The following is a 19,340-nucleotide window of genomic DNA, read 5'->3' on the forward strand; positions in this document are numbered from 1 at the left end:
TTCAAAGTCTTGCTGCTTGGTCCTAGTCGTAGTAGCTTTTAGCAGTAAATTGGAGAGCTTGTTTGGCATTCGAAGAGCATTCGGAATAGCACCAGAAAATCAGAGCCCGCTATTTCAGAAGAATAAGCATGCACAAACTATACACCATGTCATCTGCACAACACTGTAACCAGTGACCGGCGCAATCCTCACTCCGGCTCTAAACTGAGGTTGAGCGTGTGACTTCAACACGGGCGGCCAATTCCCAGCCCAGCCCAGGAGCTATATATGTCACGTGATCAATTACATAATCTCAAAGCTTCGGCTCCATCGTTGACGTGTGTTATCGCGCCTGAAGCTTCAACAAGGCCTTCTTCGAGCTCCCAAATCCCCGTCCTTTGCCCTTCCGGCTTCTTCTCTTTCCTTGCGCAGTGCTTTGCGATTTCTGCACTGCGAACTTTTCCTTTCCTTCATCTCTAGTCGCCGGATCTGACGGATCTACCTGCCTCCAACTGCTCGGTGAATCACCCATCCCACCCGAAATTCAACGACTCCGAGCGTCAGGACCGCTTGCGACCGACAGCGTCACGGAAGCTCACTGAGAACTGCAACATGGTCGGCCTTTCATCGGCCTCGGGCCTGGTCGGCTACCTTTCCGAGCCGGATCCAGAAGTCAAGGTGTATGCCTTGAAGACGCTTGATGCCCAAGTCGATGAGCTGTGGACCGACATTGTCGACGCAATTCCACAGATGTATGTTTTCAAATACTGCACTCTCTTCTACAGAAGCAATCTCTGCTTTTGGCAATGCGGCGTTCGCAGCTAACGGCAATTGTCTAGTGAGGCTCTTTACGAAGATGAGACTTTTCCGGAGCGCGAGCTTGCAGCCTTGGTGGCTTCAAAGGTATACTACCATCTTCAGGAATACAACGAGAGCATGGTATTTGCGCTTGGCGCTGGCAAGCGATTGAATCTCGATCACGGTGGCGAGTATGAGGACACGATCATCGGTAAGCCACGGCGCATATAGCGTTAAAACTTTTTCCCTTGCTGATGCGGGCCGCAGCGAAATGTGTGGACACATTTATCGCGCTCTCTGCAAGTCGCAGACCGAGTACTGCGGAAGTGCCAGCTAACCTGAATACTGCGTTTCCTTCCTCCACTGACGGCGCCACGAGCACCTCTGCCAGTCTGACATCACCAATCACCCCATTCTCGCAGTCCACCCTCCCATCCAAATCTCTCCTCTCAAGAGTGGATGGGCCAGGCTCCGGTCCCTCATATGCCGGTGAGGCCACAGGCGCCAAGGAATCGGAGACCGCCTTGGTGGTCAAGCGTGGAGTGGAGGCGCAACTTCAGGCGGTCATTGAGAGACTATTCGAACAATGCTTTGCGCAGAGGCGTTATCGTCAAGTGGTCGGGATTGCCATCGAGGCTAAAAATTTGGATGTCCTTCGAAGGGCTATTCTGCGCTGCAGCGAAGATGCGAAGCGGCAGGGTGAGTCCAGAAAGGGCGAGGAGCTCATGGAGTACGTTCTGGATATCTGCATGAACATTCTCCAGGAACGAGGGTTCCGAAATGAGGTCTGTTTGCCCCTACCCTCTTGAGGAGAACTCGCTGACTCCTTCTTCAGGTTCTGAAACTCATCCTGGAATTGCTGAACGAGATCCCCTCACCAGACTACTTCTCTATCGCCAAGTGCGTCGTTTATCTGAACGAGCATTCCATGGCGATCGATATCCTGCGCCAATTAGTGGAGAAGGGCGATCCGAGATCCTTGGCAATAGCCTATCAGATCTCGTTCGATCTATACGACAACAGCACACAGGAGTTTCTGAATAAAGTTTCAGAAGGGCTTGCCCAGTATGCATCGGATGATCAGGCCGAGGAAGGGACCGGAAATCAAGGCGGGGAAGAGGCTAAGGAAACCGATCCATTGCTTCAGGACCAGTCGTCATCAAGAACTCTCGGTGATAACAACAAAGTTTCTAAAGAGGCACGAGAAGCCTTCAAAGCCATCCGCGAGATTCTTGACGGTGTGAAGACGATCCAACTCAGTCTTGAATTCCTTTATCGAAGTAACAAGGCCGACATCACCATTCTCAACAAGATTCGTGACAGCTTAGAGGCTCGGAACTCGATTTTCCATTCAGCGGTCACGCTGTCCAATGCCTTCATGCACGCCGGGACCACACATGACAAGTTCTTCCGGGACAATCTAGAGTGGCTCGGCAAGGCTGTGAATTGGTCCAAGTTCACCGCCACGGCAGCTCTCGGTGTTATCCACCGCGGCAACCTGACGCAAGGCCAAAAACTCCTCGCACCATACCTGCCCAAGGAACACATCTCTGGTGTCGGCAGCCACGGTTCTGTTTACAGCCAGGGTGGCTCTCTCTACGCATTTGGTTTGATCTACGCCAACCACGGCGGCACTGCCGTCGAGCTGATCCGGGACCATTTCAAGAAAGCTACGGAGGAAGTTGTCCAGCATGGTGGTGCCCTTGGCCTGGGCGTTGCTGCAATGGCGACTGGCGATGAGGGAATCGTCAACGACCTCAAGACCGTGCTCTACAGTGACTCAGCAATCAACGGCGAAGCTGTGGGCGTCGCTCTGGGTCTCGTCATGCTGGGAACTGGCAACGTAAAACTCTTGGAAGAAATGGTGCAGTATGCTCATGAGACTCAGCACGAAAAGATTGTGCGTGGGTTGGCTATGGGCATCGCCCTCATCATGTACGGGCGCCAAGAAGCCGCAGACGAGTTGATCAATGGCTTGCTAGGCGATCCGGATCCCACTCTTCGCTACGGTGGTATCATGGCTACCGCTCTGGCTTACTGCGGCACGAGCAGCAACAAGGCAGTCCGCAAGCTGCTCCACGTCGCGGTCAGTGATGTCAACGACGATGTTCGACGAGTTGCCGTGATGAGCTTGGGCTTCATTCTCTTCCGCAAGTACCAGAGCGTACCGCGCATGGTCGAGTTGCTCTCCGAATCATACAACCCCCACGTCCGGTATGGCTCTGCGATGGCCCTGGGTATCTCGTGCGCTGGCACCGGACTGGACGAAGCCGTCGACTTGCTGGAACCGATGCTCAAGGACCCGACCGACTTTGTCCGACAGGGAGCGCTCATCTCACTGGCCATGGTCTTGATCCAGCAAAACGATGCGTTGAACCCCAAGGTGGGCTCCATCCGCAAAGCAATGATGAAGGTCATTGGCGACCGTCACGAGGATGCCATGGCCAAGTTTGGCGCTGCGCTCGCTCTGGGTATCATCGACGCCGGTGGCCGCAACTGCACGATCAGCCTCCAAACCCAGACCGGCAACCTCAACATGCCCGGCATCGTTGGCGCCGCTGTGTTCCTGCAGTACTGGTACTGGTTCCCTCTGGCCCATTTTCTGTCCCTCAGCTTCACCCCCACTGCCGTCATCGGTGTGGACCAGAAGTTGGAAATCCCCGTCTTCAAGTTTCACAGCAACACGAGACCTAGCCTGTTCGATTATCCTCCCGAGCAGGAGGTCAAGACGGACGAGGCGCCGGAGAAGGTCAAGACGGCGGTTCTCTCGACTACGGTGCAGGCTAAACGTCGCGCGCAGCGTCGTGAGAAGCAACAACGGCGCGAGAGCATGGATGTTGACCAGACACCTACGACGCCCAAGCCTTCCGCTGACAAGACGGAAGGTGAGGAAGCGGCCAAGGGTGCAGAGACCAAGGAGGGCGAGAAGGAGGCTCTCGAGGGCCAGAAAAAGAAGCCGGAGAAGGAGAAGGTTGGCTACGAGCTGGAGAACATGTCGCGTGTTCTCCCTGCACAACTGAAGTACTTGACCTTCCCAGACCCGAGATACGAGCCGGTGAAGAGGGTGAGTTTTGTTCATCCCCGACTGCTGCAATTTTTTCAAACGCTAATTCTACTCCTAGCCTACCGGAGGTGTCGTGGTTGTCCTTGACAAGGAACCTGGCAAGGAGCGCGAGACAATCGAACTGCGCGCTAGCAAAGTCGCACAGCAGGCCGCTGCTGCACCACAGCAGCAGCAACAACAGCAGGCCGAAAGCCTCCAGGACCGCCTGCAAGCGGCGGCTGCTGGTATTCCGTCGCTTCAGGCCCCGCAGCGGGAGGCAGCCACTGGGGCCGCGTTGGCCGCTGGTGTCCTCACTGCCGTCGACGAAGGGGAGGAGGGCGAGGAGGATGCGCCGGTCCCGAACGAGTTTGGTTACGAGACTGATCATATGGATCAGGACTAGAGATGCTCTTTATGGTTTTCTTTCATGTAATTGAATGTATCACTAGAAATGGATGTTCTTGAGTATATACATTGGTTGTTGTGTAGCAACTCCAGAGCCCCTGTCTGGTAGGTCTCTCTTGTTTCCCGTCTGGTTAGGGTTTAGGGTTTTTCTCGCACAACCCTTTTAATCCGCATTACCCCAGAAACCCCGGATTCCGAGCTGGAGTTGAATATGTACCTCATAATACATACTGTATCGTATCGGAACGGACTCGGCTTTCACATGTGAAAAGTTGGGTTCTGATGGAGCCCTCAGAGATTCGGCCCATTTTCGGCAACCATATCACGTGCCCGAAGTACCTCGGAATTTCCTCATCTGGCAGTTATGACGCAATGCCGAGGTGAACTGGCCAATGAGAGCGATTGGAAATCCATTCTTATCGTCACCAAATCACGCGAACATGCGTTCATTTGCGACTCGGAGTTCCCCAAGCATGTGAATCTCGTGGCTGAATAATAATATGGGGGCTCTTTGTCGTCTGGTTGGGAGAGATTTTGATTTTTTTCTTCCTGCGATGCGACTTGGATAGAAGTTCTACCTATATAATACTACTTATTGATACTCGATCCTTGTGTTCGACAAATCCTCGACTGAGAATTACCCCAACGAACCAACATGTCGCAAACATTCTCAAAGGACCAGGTCGCATCCCATAACAAGGCTGACAGCCTATGGGTCATCATCGATGAAGATGTCTACGACCTGACCAAGTTCCAGGACGACCATCCAGGTAGGTTCCATGTTCTTGGAAGCATTTGTCAACGTGAGACTGACCCTCTGGCGTACTAGGTGGCAAGAAGAGTATGTTTTGCTCCCTTTGGCAGCCGAGCGAAAAGCCATGGATCGATGCTGATGTTCCGAACAGTCCTGCAGCGTGTCGCGGGAAAGGACGCTTCGAAGCAGTTCTGGAAGTACCACAATGAGGGCATTCTGAAGAAGTACAAAGCCCAGCTCCAGATTGGCTCCCTGGACTCGAAAAAGAAGGAGGCTGCTGCTGCCCCTGCGACATCATCATCGGCTCCGACTACGCAGGATGCAGAGGCTTACAAGAATGCGAAACCCGCCAAGGCGGAGGTCGTATTGGATCCCTATGGGGAGTTGATTCCGTTTGGAGATCCATCTTGGTATCAGGGCGTATGCTGTTCCCTCTGGTTGTAATGCTTGGAGCGTCCCTGCTAAATAACTTGGTTTTGATTCACAGTATCACTCCCCCTATTACAATGCCACACATGCCGCCCTTCGCCAAGAGGTGCGCCAGTGGGTTGAGTCTGAAATCGAGCCTTACGTGACGGAGTGGGACGAGGCCAAGCAAGTGCCCCCCAAGATCTACAAGCAGATGGGCGAACGAGGCTACTTGGCGGGTCTCTTGGGTACACGCTATCCGGCCCAGTATGTTAAGAATACAGTCAAGTCCGTGCCGCCGGAGAAGTGGGACTTCTTCCATGAGTTGATCGTCACGGACGAGATTTCTCGCGCAGCGAGTGGTGGTGTCGTTTGGAATCTGATCGGTGGGTTCGGTATCGGATGCCCGCCACTCGTCAAGTTCGGCAAGAAGTCGCTGGTCGACAGAATCTTGCCCGGAATCTTGGCCGGTGACAAGCGCATCTGCTTGGCCATCACCGAGCCGGACGCGGGGAGTGACGTCGCCAACCTGACCTGCGAGGCCAAGCTGAGCGAGGATGGCAAGTACTACATCGTCAACGGCGAGAAGAAGTGGATTACAAATGGCATCTGGAGCGATTATTTCACCACGGCAGTCCGTACAGGCGGGCCGGGCATGAATGGCGTCAGCGTTCTCCTCATCGAACGCGAGGCCAAGGGCGTCAGCACCAGACGCATGGACTGCCAGGGTGTCTGGAGCAGTGGGACTACCTACATTACATTCGAAGATGTCAAGGTGCCCGTGGAGAACCTGCTCGGCAAGGAAAGCCAGGGTTTCAAGGGTATGTTTAATCTTTGGTTTCACGTTGATGAGAATGGGTCTTGCTGACAATTCCAGTCATCATGATGAACTTCAACCACGAGCGCTTGGGCATCGTCATCCAATGCCTTCGATTTGCGCGCGTTTGCTTCGAAGAATCCATGAAATACGCTCACAAGCGCCGCACCTTTGGGAAGAAGCTTATTGACCATCCGGTCATCCGGATGAAGCTGGCGCACATGGCCCGCCAGATCGAGGCCTCGTACAACTGGCTGGAGAACATCGTCTTCCAGGCGCAGTCGATGGACGAGACCGAGGCGATGCTCAAACTGGGCGGTGCCATCGCCGGCCTCAAGGCGCAAGCGACTACCACCTTTGAGTTCTGTGCGCGCGAGGCCAGCCAGATCTTTGGCGGCCTGAGCTATAGCCGCGGCGGACAGGGCGGCAAGATTGAGCGGCTGTACCGCGACGTTCGTGCCTACGCGATCCCTGGTGGCAGTGAGGAGATCATGCTGGATCTCAGCATCCGGCAGAGTTTGCGGGTGCATCAGATGTTGGGCATGAAGCTATGATGTCGATCTTTGGTGCGGTTCTTACTTGGATAGTACATAGTTCTAAGGTTCATTGAGCCGGATGCCAGCCTATTTGGTTAGTTAGTTACTATTTTGAATGTAAAATACTTTTCGCATCCAAGGATTGAGGGCTCTATTTGCCGTATCAACGCAGCATGCTGGGCTAAAGAGATCAGAATAGTACTACCTCCAAGTCCAACCGGGACTGCAAAACTGATGGGAAGAGGTTCAGAGTAATCGTAACTACTAGTACTATTCCTGGCAAACCCAGGAAGGGGATTCCAAGTCATGTCAGTCAGGCATGCACCTAGCAGCCGTGGTGGAAAGTCTATGAAGGCGAGACAAGTCCACCGCGGACTATGTTGAGCCGAAGAGGTGCAAGTACAGAGTATTAGTATTAGTACTTCTGACCTAGGGTTAGGAGTCGAGTTGGTTGCGAAAAGGTAGTAAATACTACGAGTACTCGTATTCCTTCGTCTTAAACTGCCTTGTTTGGAACAGCCAATCATATCTAAGTATCGTTTCCTGCTCTACGGTGATCAGAGTGTCAGCAATTCTGCTTATCTAATCGTGGCTAGTACTACGGCCTGACAAAGAAACCTACTGTGCAAGTTTGAATCGCCTCTAAAGGATCGGATTCTAATATAAATTCGTTCTTTTGATCAATGCCCGAGGATTTTCCCGCTCCTTTCTCTTATTAGCCTATTCTGATGTCTCTTGCGACTCTTCCAGGCTAGCCGAATCGCTGGTCTTATAATCGGGCGCGGGACGTTTCCATCCTGGGCGGTGGAAGCTCCTTGAGCAAGGCACGAGCTTCAGATCCCCCGTTCAACGCGCTTGGGCTTCAGATCGCTTCGCATCTGGTAATACTCGGTTGGCTAACGGGGGGTGTGCTATCCTTTTTGCCGTTACTGGCGTGCTTTCTCCCCTTTCTCTCACTTTCGACTTTCTCTCCGAACTTCATTAAGATTTCCTCCGGTTACGATGTCGACAAAGCATTTTCTGAACCAGGATCTTGGGTCTGAGGAGGATGACGATGACTTCAACCCTGCGCCGGTTGTCGAGTCGGACGCTGAGGAAGCAGAAGAGGAGGACGTGAAGGCAGATCGTAAAAGGGTCGAACCGGAAGCCGAAGCCGAGGCCGAGGCTGCTGAGGATGCCGCAGAGGATGAAGCCAACGAGGATGAAGCTCCGGAGGATGAGGCGGGAGATTTGAAGGGAGAAGTGGAGGAAGAAGAAGAGGAGGAGGAGGAAGACGAGGAGGATGAGGAAGACGAAGAAGAAGATGATGATGACGATGCTGTTTCGGTAAGTACCAGTGGACCAATTTTGCGCAATAAAAAAAAATAGGAACATGATGTCTGATTCAGACAAAGGGCCGCCCGCCGCGTAAACGAAGAAGGCACCGTTTGCGCCAGTTCTTCGAAGAAGAAGCCGGTGTCGACGAGGACGACGAGGAGATGGAGGAAGATGAGGATGACATGGGAGATGGACTCGGCGGCCCGGAACTGCATCCGGACGACGTGGACGCGCTTCCTGCCGGTGGTATGATGGATGACATGAGACACCGACAGCTCGACCGACAGCGCGAGCTGGAGGCCACCATGGATGCAGAGAAACAGGCACAGGCACTAAAGGAGCGCTACGGCCGGAACCGTGCGGCGGCAACCGATTCAGTCGTCGTTCCCAAACGGTTGCTGTTGCCGAGCGTAGATGATCCGAGCATCTGGGCCGTCCGTTGCAAGCCGGGCAAGGAGCGCGATGTCGTGTTCAACATTCAGAAGCGTGTTGAGCAACGGCCGCCTGGCACCCGTAATGGGTTGAAGATCATTTCTGCGTTCGAGCGCGGCAAAACCATGGCCGGTTTCATCTACGTCGAGGCCCGCAGGCAGGCCGACGTCATGGAAGCTCTGGACGGGCTGCTCGATGTGTATCCGAAGAACAAGATGATATTGATCCCGGTCAAGGAAATGCCAGATCTTTTGCACGTCAAAAAGTCTGAAGAGCTTGTCCCTGGCGGCTGGGTGCGCATCAAGCGCGGCAAGTACCAGGGAGATCTGGCCCAGATTGAAGAGGTCGAGACCAACGGCCTCACAGTCACTGTCAGGCTGGTCCCGCGCCTTGACTATGGTCTGAACGAGGAGAGTAACAGCACTACTCTCGAGACGAAGAGGAAGAGGTTCGGATCTAATGCCACGCCCCTCGCGAGACCTCCACAGCGTCTATTCAGCGAGGCTGAGGCGAAAAAGAAGCATCGAAAGTATCTCACGTCCACTTCGAACCTGGCCGGAAGATCATGGAACTATCTCGGCGAAACCTATGTGGACGGGTTCCTTATCAAGGAAATGAAGATCCAGCACTTGATCACCAAGAACGTCAACCCGCGGCTGGAGGAGGTGACGATGTTCGCCAGAGGCGGTGAAGATGGAACGGACAATCTAGATCTTGCTTCCCTGGCCGCCACCATCAAGGGCCCAAGCGCGGAAGAGGCGTATCGCCCTGGAGATCAAGTCGAGGTCTACCGTGGTGAACAGGAGGGTATTGTGGGCAGGACGGTCTTTACCCGAGGCGACGTGGTCACTTTGGAGGTGACAGAAGGCGAGCTCGCAGGGCAGAAGATCGACGCGCCTCAGAATACTCTCCGAAAACGCTTCCGCGAAGGTGACCATGTCAAGGTGATTGGCGGCAGCCGCTATCAGGGTGAACTCGGTATGGTGATCTCGATCAACGACGATCAGGTCACACTCCTTAGCGATACGAGTATGGAGGAAATCACGGTGTTTAGCAAAGATTTGCGGCTCTCAACGGAGACCGGAGCGGACGGCAGGCTGGGCAACTACGATGTGCACGATTTGGTGCAACTAGAGTAAGTAGAAGCGGTCGAGCTTTACATATTGTGCGGAGTACTAATGCTCTGTAGTGCTACGAACGTGGCCTGCGTTATCCAGGTCGACCGAGAGTCCCTGCGTGTCATCGACCAGGATGGGTCCGTTCGGAATGTCCTGCCATCGCGCATTGTCGGCAAGGTCCCGAAACGGAAGGACGCAGTGGCCACGGACCGAAATGGCGCCGAGATCCGCGTCGGCGATACGGTGCGAGAGGTGTATGGGGAGCAGCGGAGGGGCCAGGTGCTGCATATTTACCGCTCGTTCCTGTTCCTGCACAACAAATCGCAAACCGAGAACTCCGGGATCATGGTGGTCCGCACACCGAGCGTGGTGGCTGTTTCCGCAAAGAGCGGGCGGCCATCAGGGCCGGATTTGACCAAGATGAACCCGGCACTGATGCGAAGCGCGCCTCAACGTACCGACATGCCACCACCGCGGTCCTTTGGGCGGGATAAGCTGATTGGCAAGTCGGTCGCTATCACACGCGGCACGCACAAGGGCCTTATTGGGATCGTTACGGAGACGAACCAAGATTTGGTCCGTGTCGAGCTGCACACCAAGGGCACCAAGGTGATGGTCAAACGGGAGTTTGTCGTTGTAAAAGAGTAAGTTTTTGGCCTGATACTTTTCCTACGACAAGACGCTGACAAGATCCCAGTCCCGTTACGGGTCAGACCATCGACATGGGACGTGGGGGCCGGCCACGGGTACCAGCGGCCGCAGGAGCACAGGGACAGTGGTCCGGTTCACGGACGCCCATGGGGGCGCCGGATTCCTCGCGCACGCCAGCGTGGGGTCTTCCATCGTCTGCAAGGAGTAAGTTCCCTTGGCCTGCAAATCGACGGATACGCGATATTAACCCAAACTTCAACAGCTCCAGCATGGGGATCAGCAGTGGCCAGTGGCTCGCGGACCCCCGCCTGGAGAGCCGACGGGTCGCGCACCTCAAACCCATACGATGGAAGCCGCACTGCATATGGGGGCAGCCGCACACCGGCCTGGAACGCGGGGGCCCGCACGCCCTACGACTCGAGTTCCGGGTCAAGCGGGTTCGATGCCTTTGCCGCGGGCTCGCGCACGCCGGCCTGGGGCGCGGCCAACCCCAGCGGCAGCCGCACACCTGCCTGGAACGCAAACGCGTCCAGCTCCTCCACCAACAATACCAACAACACCAGCAACAGCGGCGGGACAAGCAAAGGTTTCGACGCCCCCACCCCCGGCGGCGACTACGCTTCGGCGCCCACTCCTGGTGCGTACGCCAGCGCCCCGACGCCTGGCGCGTCGGCGGCAACGGCTCCCACCCCACGGTGGCCTGAGTCCGCGCCGACACCGGCCGCGCTCAATGCCCCTACCCCCGGCGCGTACGGTGGTGGGGACAGTAGCCGGCCGTACGATGCGCCGACGCCGGCGGCGGGCGCGGATGATGATGGCGGACCGAGGTATGAAGAGGGAACGCCGAGTCCTTGATTCAAACTGAGGTCTCGATCGGTCGGGTTCTCTTCAGGGTTTCTCGTGTGTCATTTCCGGTCTTTATACGCATGCTGATTGTCGTTGATCTGGTTATTCTGACTTGACGAGTGTACATTAAACCATGGTTCTTGCTGCCAATCAGATCAGATGGACTTTTCTATGATTCGGAAGAATAGAACGTCAGCAATTCATCGTTCCACAAAGTCATAAAAAAAAACTACAACAGTAACTAGTACATACAGGGTCCAACTCGTGTGCGATTGATTAACCCGCTTTGACGATGGATAGACCTGATGGTACACGAAAGATAAATCCATGATGTATATATGTATTATCCTTCTTGTCTTCCATCACCGAACCTTCTCTCCGATGTCCACCCACATTGCATCGACGAATAGAAGAAACAAACAGGAAAAAAAAAAAAATCTATCCGACGTAAAACAAAGAAATAACCTCGAAACAGTCCGCAGAGAGAAAGATGGGGTTGGAGAACCACCATCTCGCCGGGGCGGGGGTCAAGCCTGTTGCTTCACAAGAAAACAACAGCATCAACAACAAATGGCGAGAAATATAGAAAAGAAAAATGAACAGAGAGTATTACAACAGTAATAAACCAACAGAAGCGCGACAATATCGAAAAGGTTATAACCACTCTATAGAATATGTATCGTGACGATCGTCGACCTCATTCATTGAGCGGGCACAGCCCGCGCCAGAACTCGGATATTATCGATGAACCCCTTGATCAGATCCTCGTACTGGTTTTTAGGGTCGCCGGCCATGGCGAGGTCGCCTTGTCGACGCACCTCGGCCGCTGACACTTCGACCTCGAGTTCGTGCTCAAAGTCTGTTCGACCGGAGGCCTAATAAAAAAAAAAAGACCCTGATCAGTAGACATTCAGTGAGTTCGTTGTTGATGGATTCTTTGCGCACCTCGGGTATAGCCACCTGCGTCAGATCGATCTGATACGCCAAATGCCGATAGCTCATCCGGTCCTTATTCCTGTCTGACCCGGGCCGGCCGCGCGCGCCGCCGCCGTCCGACGGAGTCAGGTGCCGGACGTCGCCATCATAGTTCATCTCGAGGTTCACGCTGACCCGCCAGTCAACGTTGGTGCGCGGGCTGTACACGTCTAGGTCCGCGATGCGGCATTTGACGATCTGCGCAATCACCTCGCCGGTCTGCTGGTCTGTCGTCACGCGCACACGCGGCTTGTGGCGCGGGTGCAGGTTGTGCTGCACCACCGGTGGCAGCTCATTCGTTGAGACTTCGTAGAAGGTGTCGCGCTCCTTTTTGTGCGCGTAGGAGAGCGGAATGCGGTTGCTAGATGCGGGGGGAAGCGACGCCTTGACCGCCTCGTTGAGGAAGTTGTTCATTGCACGGTGTTGGTTCTATACAATTCCTCGGTCAGCCGCTCTCACGGTCACGAAGGTCCGTTTTGGAAGAAGATTCTCACCAGACTCATGGAACTCTCAAAAGCCGTGCGAGACCCCATCTCCTCCCTGTTCAGAATACATTCCGACATCACCGGTAGGCGCAGTCGCCCCCCACGATCCCGGTCAATGAGCTGACCCAACTTCGCTTCGACCTCCAGAACTGCCATCGGCCCCGTCGCTGTGGCCCCCGGCGGCCCTGTCCCCAGATCCCGCCGCAGGACGACCTGCTGGAACAAAAAGTCACAGATCACCTTGGTGAGCTCCTCGTGCGGAATCAACCCGGTGATGGACGGTTCCCACGGCCCCAGGGGGCCATATGTTGGCTCCGGTGCCGGTATGACTGACTTGCGACTACCGGTAGGGGTGGCGCCGTTGGGAACAGGGCGTGCCGAAGGCGCGGGTGGTGCCGCAGCGGGCCGTTGTTGGCCCGGCGAGAAGAATCGTTCTGTCGAATGCTTGGGGAACGGTGGCCTCGGGTTAGGTATCACAGGTGGCATTCCCGACCTTCTGGGAGCTTTTCGCGCGTAGATTGGTGGCTCATCGTACCTCACTTTCTTGTGCTTGGGCTGCGCGTCCGCGGCCTCACCAGGATCGGCCTTCGTTGTTGTTGCTGGTTGGGTGCGATCATGGGCCGTAGTACTGCTCGAAGGGGAACCCTCCATATGACCCGCGGCAGACTGGGAATGAGACTGCTGAGTCGGATGCGACTGTGACGGCGGCGATGGTGTCGGGAGCGAGCCATTACGACGATGAGATGACGCGCTACCGGGCGGGCTCGACTGGCTGGACTTTCGCCGTTCTTCGTTTGCAGTGGTTTGCCCCGGCGTGCCTCCGATATCCGAGGAGAAGCTCTGTCGCGGCACAACCGTCTTTGGGCTCACGCTGACGCTCCTTTCCCTTTCGCGCCTGGCATCCCCTGGATGTTGCCCTGACATGGAATCATGGCTGCCCTGTTCAACTTCGAGGCGAGGCGACGGCGTCGGCTGCAATGGCGGCGACGCAGCTTTTCCCGACGCCGGGCCCGGACCATCCGGCGAGCCCCAGGACATGGACGGTACTGGTGTGTGATGCGAATCGTGTCCTGCCGAGGGCGGCCGAGCGGATTGTGAGGGAGGTCGTGGAAATGTCGCCGGCGGCGGGCCAAGGGGAGTTCCCGGCTGCGAGCGGCGGCCGGTGGGTGAAAAGCTTTGAGGAGGAGGAAGCTGCTGGGGCACCGTGGCCGAATGAGGACTTTCGCTGGAGTGGGACGAGTAGCTCGATCTGGATGCCTGACCATGTCCAAGAGGCGCGGACTGGTGACCTGGAAGAGAGAAATACGACCCCTGCTGCTGCTGCTGCTGTTGTATTTGGTAAGAAACCGGTCTGGTATACTGCGAGGTGTATGGGGAAGAAAGGCGCGGCACCTGCTGCGGAGAGTACATTGCTGGGCTGGCGGGGGTGCCGGGATATGGATCGCGAGCGACCGGGTGCAACGGCGGGGGCGGGCTCCGGGCATGCTGAAGCGGCGCTCCTGCGGGCGCGGTGGACACCGGGGAGGTGTATTGCACAGAACCGTAGAGCGACGATGGCGAATGGTGCGGTGGTTGTATTGGAGCGGGTTGAGGCTGAGGCGGGCGCGCAAAGTAGTTGTTGGAATTGTGCGTCGAGTTCGGAGTTGACGCTTCATTCGGCGAGCGCACCGAGTCTGTGGTTGACTGCCGGGTCGGGCTGCTCGCGGGGGCCCCGGTGTCGCTGTTCATAATCGAGCGCAAATCCATGGTGACGGGACACGCTGAAGCGGGCCAACCCCGCGACCTTTGATCCAACCACGAGACTGTTAGCAGGCCGAGAGTCGCGCGCGAGCAGAATCAGGACGGGAGCATTGGACGATGGTATGATATCTTTCCGGAGTTGAGGCACAGCGAGGATAACTAGGTAGGTAGCTGAGAACGCTGGGAGCCTGAGTCTCGCGTGCTTGCCAGCTACTGCGGGCAAATTAGTCTGGCTGCGCGCCGATTTTGGGCAGAGTAGGATCGTACCGGGAGCGCGGCACGGCAACACGGAGCACAATCGATCGAGATGGAGCCGGAGAATGGACTAAGGAATCCCCAAAGCGAGCGAAGAGCGTCTTGAGAATCGGGCTTTGGCCGCTCCCAAAAGGAGGCTGCAGCGCTGCCAATAGGATCTGAAGCTAAGAATCTCGCGCGCTACGCAGCTTGAAGCGGTCGCATGAGGAGGGCAATTCAATTCCGGCTCCAATGCCTCATTATCGTCGATTGCTATGCTTTGTCCGGCTGAAACGATTCCTGTCGGCTCTCTTTCATCCCATTGCAGCTTTGTCTGCGACGAATCTGGTAGTCACGTGACTTTATAGACGGCAAATCACGTGTTGTCACGTGTTTCATTGTTTCGTGATTCCTCACTTCGTTGCCTCAGACCATGTCGTTGATGGGATCCCCGCGCATGCGCTGTTTGCTAGATCGCCTGGAGAGGGCAGGCGGTGCTTGAACGGAAGCTCGAATGTCCCGCAGGTCACCATACAAGTGCCCCGTGGCACCTCCTACAGTCAGGCCTCACGACGCTGGTGTTGGTGATTCAAGTCGCCTGTCTCAGAGGTGAATTTCAAGGCCAACGGGGGATAAGTGCGTTAAAAGCATGCTCCAAAGTCGTGTTTGGATTGGAAAGCGTATATGAATCCGGCTTCGAACAAAGCATACAACATTGTGTACAGCGGAGATACCAACATATGGAAGCATATCCCATGTCCCGGCTCAATGCTGCCGGGCATCCTCGATCCGAACACGAGACCGCGTCAGAGAGCCGCCGCCGGTCGTCTACGAGCCGGTCTCGGGCGATGTCTCCGGCAATACAGCACGACGAGGAGTTTTTGGAGTTCCTCGAGCGCATACTGTCGCGCTTTTGTCTGGCACTTGTTCCCAGTTATCTGCAGGAAGCCGCTGGCGGCGAACCTCCCAAGCCAACAAGGTCGAACGATATTGCAGCGCTCGACGGATTGAGGGGCTGGGCGTGCCTTCTGGTCTATAATTTCCACTTTCTCTTTACGTATACATACGATACCCATCTGGGCTGGGGATTTGCCAACAGCAATTTCGGCATCCATCAGCTCCCAATTGTCCATTTGTTGATATCAGGCCACGTCATGGTAGCCATCTTTTTTGTGATATCAGGCTACGTTTTGTCGTTTCGCCCGCTGAAGACGATCCGCAGCCGTTCCTACGAACAGACTTTTATGGTCTTGTCATCTGCCACATTTCGTCGGGCTTTCCGTTTGTATCTCCCGACAATGATCGGGATGTTCTGCGTGTTGGTCGCAGTGCAGCTAGGACTGTTTAATGAATCCCGACGGGTGGTGGATCGTGGAGGCACGATCACGGCTGTGAATGAGCAGCATCCGCCGGTGATGGAAACCACCTCTGAGCAGCTCTGGGACTGGTACAAAACCGTGGTCAGGTTGACCAACTGCTGGAGCTGGAAACTTTACTACAACAATTACAACCCACACCTGTGGACGATACCTGTGGAGTTTCGCTGCTCGATTGTGCTCTTTCTGACCCTTCTCGCAATCAGCCGCTTCACGACGCGGGTCCGTCTGATACTTGAAGCGTTGCTGATCTGGTTTTCTGCCCGATGGGGCCGTTGGGATGTCGTGCTGTTCCTGGGCGGCTTGGTGCTTGTGGAGATTGACCTGGCCAACGGTGTATGGACGACACCCCGAAACAGCAGCAACAGACCGGCAAACACACTACCCGGTACCGGGGAGAAACCTCCCGAGAGCAGCCACCCGGTGAACCACATTTTCGGCCAGCACGCGACCCTCTTCTGGAAGTGGTTTTTCGTCTTCGGCCTCTACGTTGCTTCGTCGCCCAACTCCGCCGGCCGCTACACCCCTGGATTCAGGTGGCTTGCGGAACTCACGCCGCGGACTTATCCAGAGCCGCACCGCTTCCCGCAGTCCCTCGGCGCATTCATGCTCGTGCACGCCATTACCAACTGCACCGCGATCCAGCGGCTCTTCACCGCGCCCATCTCGCAGTACCTCGGCCGCATCTCGTACGCGTTCTACATCGTGCATGGCCCGATCCTGCATGGGTTGGGCTTCGCGCTGATGCCGCGCCTCTGGGCCGTCACGGGCCGGGAGACGAATCTCCAGTTCTGCGCCGGTGCGGCGGTCGGATGGAGTGTGTGTCTGGTGTTGTCTTTGTGGCTGGCGGATCTTTTCTGGAGGGTTGTGGATGTGCCCTGTGTGAGGTTTACGAGGTGGCTTGAGGGGAAGTTGCTCGCTGCGGGAAATTAAATGCCTTACTTTGATGTATATTATTAGACCCCTACATATCGAGACCTAGAGTACATAGTATTTAGATGCATGGAACTGCTGGATCAGTGGGAACCAATTCATCATTCATGCAAACTCGTATCAATCAAACATCAACCAAGGCCATGCAATATCTAGAAAATGAAAATGAAACCACAAGACATCAACAAAGAGAACAGAGGAAAAACAATCATAACCATATGACCCCCCATACCTACATACATACATGCGTTCTCAAATATGCTCTTCTTTACTCTTTGTTTTTGCTTTTTTTTCTTTCTCGGGAGGCTTTTCCTACATTGCAACCCCCCAGAACCCCTTCCCGCCACACACACCGAGCCAATCGCGCGGATGGCCCGTGAGCGTCGTCGCGCCCGCAGGCGACCAGCTGAGATTCGCGATCTCAAAGTCACATTTCCAGGCGGCGAAGGGGCCGCGTTCCTGGGGGGTGTGGGCATGATGATGGTGATGGTGATGGTGGTGGGAGTGATGATTGATCGAGGATGAGGAGGAAGAGGAAGAGGGAGGGTGGTGGATCTGCGCTGCATTGTGCTGATTGAGGAGGTCCCAGACCAGCACAAGGCAGTCGTCGGCGCCGGATGCGAGGATGCCGCGCCGACTGGGGCACCACTCGATACTGTTGATGGCGGCCGAGTGGCCGTTGAGTTCAAGCACCGCTTGGCCGGGTTGCCGGACGTCGAGGACACGGATGAGGTTGGAGTCTTGGGCGAAGGTTGCGAGCAGGTGGGTATCGTGGGGTGATGCTGCGAACTATTCAGTACCATGTTCAATGTTCAACCAGACGGGGAAGAGAAAGGGCATACTGGCTACTCGGAGCAATGGCGGCGGCCAGACCGGTGGGGGATGAGAGGGGCTGGAATTGCCCTGATTAACTACAAACACTGTGAGCCAAAACAGGTTCAAATGTTTCTATCGGCTGGTGTGATACTCACTTTTCTCGGCTTTCTCCGACGGCTCGTAGATAATGGTGCTGTGCTCCAGACTGCGCAGGTCAAACATGCGGACACTGCCGTCGCACCCACAGCTGACAAACACGTCAACGCTGTTCGCGCAGAACCGCACGTCATAGACTTCCTTGTCGTGCGCAATGAGCTGCGTTTTGGCCGTCAAGGTTGGAATGTCCCAGATCGTACATGTCGTGTCAATGCTTGACGTGATGATCAAACTGGGGGAGACGGTATTCCAGTCCAACGACGTGATGGGCGCCGTGTGTTCCGGCGACTTTGAATTGGACAATAGTGCAAGAGGCGACAGCTTCGCCGGGGGTGGAGATTTTTGATTCGATGACCGATTGATGGAGTTTGACACCGGCCCCGTGTGAGTGCTGGGAAGAGACCACAGCCGGAGGTGGTCGCCCGAGGTGGCCAACAGGTCGGTCGACTTCTTTTGTGACGACGGAGGCTCCCAGAGTATTCGCGTAACCGGATACGAGTGGTTGGCCTCCGCAGTTTTTGTGAATTCCAGCTGTACATCGCCGTGCATGGCACCCGGCGTGTCCGGATCGGGCTGTGTCCGGTACACATCGATGATTTGAATCTGACAAGAGTTAGTAAACAATTTCCAATATAATTCCGATCATACGTACATAGTTGTGGTTATCTTCAAGGTAGCTCCCAATGGCCACCTTCCCCGTAAATGGACTGCTGGCAGATATCGGCCATTTGCACCAGTCGACCGCGTATATTGGCCACGGCGCGACATAGTTGCTATTGGTCGGGGCCTGGTACATCCCGCCAAACGAGCTAGATCCCGAGGTCAACGAATGATCCCTGAGTCCCGACTCCGTCTGCGGCCGAATGTCCGCTAGACCCAGCGGCGAATACTTGCTTGCGGCCGGCGTCTGCGGCTGGTAGCCGGAGGAGCTGGGAGGAGACGTGTACTTTGAGTTCTCCGGCGTAGCGCCAAACTGCTTGTACCGCTGCTGCTCCAGGCCGGCCGGGCTGGACCGGGAGTGTGCATGCGATTGACTCATTGGTGGTCGCGACTGTTGGTTTGACTGTGACATCTGGGTCGAGATACTGAGGGACGTCGCGGCGTTGGTGGACGCGGTATTGGCAGAGGTAGGCGGGAGACGATTGGGCCCATTGCCCGGCTGAAGAGCCCCGGGCAGTGCGTTCCCACTGGTACCGGCGCTGTAGGAGGAGGAGCTTTGCGATGCCGATGGCTGGTGGGCGTTGGCAGCGCTGCCGTCCTGTCCGTACTGTCGAGACGTCCCCGTGTTGCTCGACATGGGGATATGAAGCTCCTCCGACGGCCGTGCAAATGGCGCCGGCCGTCGGACAGCGTCGAACGGCTGCTGAGGGTTGGGATTCGTCATTCTTGCTGGAGTGCGGGTTCTGTTCGAGTCGGCGGACGGGAGGATCGGTCGTCAGGCAGAATGCCCAACGTGGCCGGCTCTAGACCCAGAAACCTGCAGCACTAGGGTTGCGGCAGCACCGACGAACATAATCCAGG

General features: G+C 55.7%; 5 protein-coding genes across 5 annotated transcripts; 3 read left to right on the forward strand and 2 right to left on the reverse strand.

Moving 5' to 3' along the window:
- Window positions 1-4,880: 4,880 nt before the first annotated feature.
- Window positions 4,881-6,758, forward strand: VTN31DRAFT_2988 (uncharacterized protein; the record flags this gene model as incomplete). Its single annotated transcript, XM_069403216.1, has 5 exons — window positions 4,881-4,995; window positions 5,055-5,066; window positions 5,131-5,399; window positions 5,467-6,208; window positions 6,265-6,758. 5 exons carry the CDS (start codon window positions 4,881-4,883, stop codon window positions 6,756-6,758), a joined length of 1,632 nt encoding a protein of 543 aa, XP_069262421.1.
- Window positions 6,759-7,742: 984 nt separating this feature from the next.
- VTN31DRAFT_2989 (uncharacterized protein) lies at window positions 7,743-11,113 on the forward strand (the record flags this gene model as incomplete). The annotated part of the gene is made up of 5 exons (XM_069403217.1): window positions 7,743-8,066; window positions 8,135-9,624; window positions 9,679-10,251; window positions 10,305-10,462; window positions 10,521-11,113. 5 exons carry the CDS (start codon window positions 7,743-7,745, stop codon window positions 11,111-11,113), a joined length of 3,138 nt encoding a protein of 1,045 aa, XP_069262422.1.
- A 692-nt stretch (window positions 11,114-11,805) lies between these two features.
- On the reverse strand, window positions 11,806-14,310 carry VTN31DRAFT_2990 (uncharacterized protein; the record flags this gene model as incomplete). The annotated part of the gene is made up of 3 exons (XM_069403219.1): window positions 11,806-11,979; window positions 12,050-12,508; window positions 12,574-14,310. The coding sequence occupies 3 exons, from the start codon at window positions 14,308-14,310 to the stop codon at window positions 11,806-11,808; spliced, it is 2,370 nt and encodes a 789-aa protein (XP_069262423.1).
- A 968-nt stretch (window positions 14,311-15,278) lies between these two features.
- On the forward strand, window positions 15,279-16,847 carry VTN31DRAFT_2991 (uncharacterized protein; the record flags this gene model as incomplete). The annotated part of the gene is made up of 1 exon (XM_069403220.1): window positions 15,279-16,847. One exon carries the CDS (start codon window positions 15,279-15,281, stop codon window positions 16,845-16,847), a length of 1,569 nt encoding a protein of 522 aa, XP_069262424.1.
- A 312-nt stretch (window positions 16,848-17,159) lies between these two features.
- Window positions 17,160-19,203, reverse strand: VTN31DRAFT_2992 (uncharacterized protein; the record flags this gene model as incomplete). Its single annotated transcript, XM_069403221.1, has 4 exons — window positions 17,160-17,629; window positions 17,690-17,758; window positions 17,819-18,422; window positions 18,472-19,203. The coding sequence occupies 4 exons, from the start codon at window positions 19,201-19,203 to the stop codon at window positions 17,160-17,162; spliced, it is 1,875 nt and encodes a 624-aa protein (XP_069262425.1).
- Between the last annotated feature and the right edge of the window lie 137 nt (window positions 19,204-19,340).

The sequence above is a fragment of the Thermomyces dupontii genome, assembly GCF_041956625.1.
Source record: "Thermomyces dupontii strain NRRL 2155 unplaced genomic scaffold VTN31scaffold_2, whole genome shotgun sequence".
NCBI lineage: Eukaryota > Fungi > Ascomycota > Eurotiomycetes > Eurotiales > Trichocomaceae > Thermomyces > Thermomyces dupontii.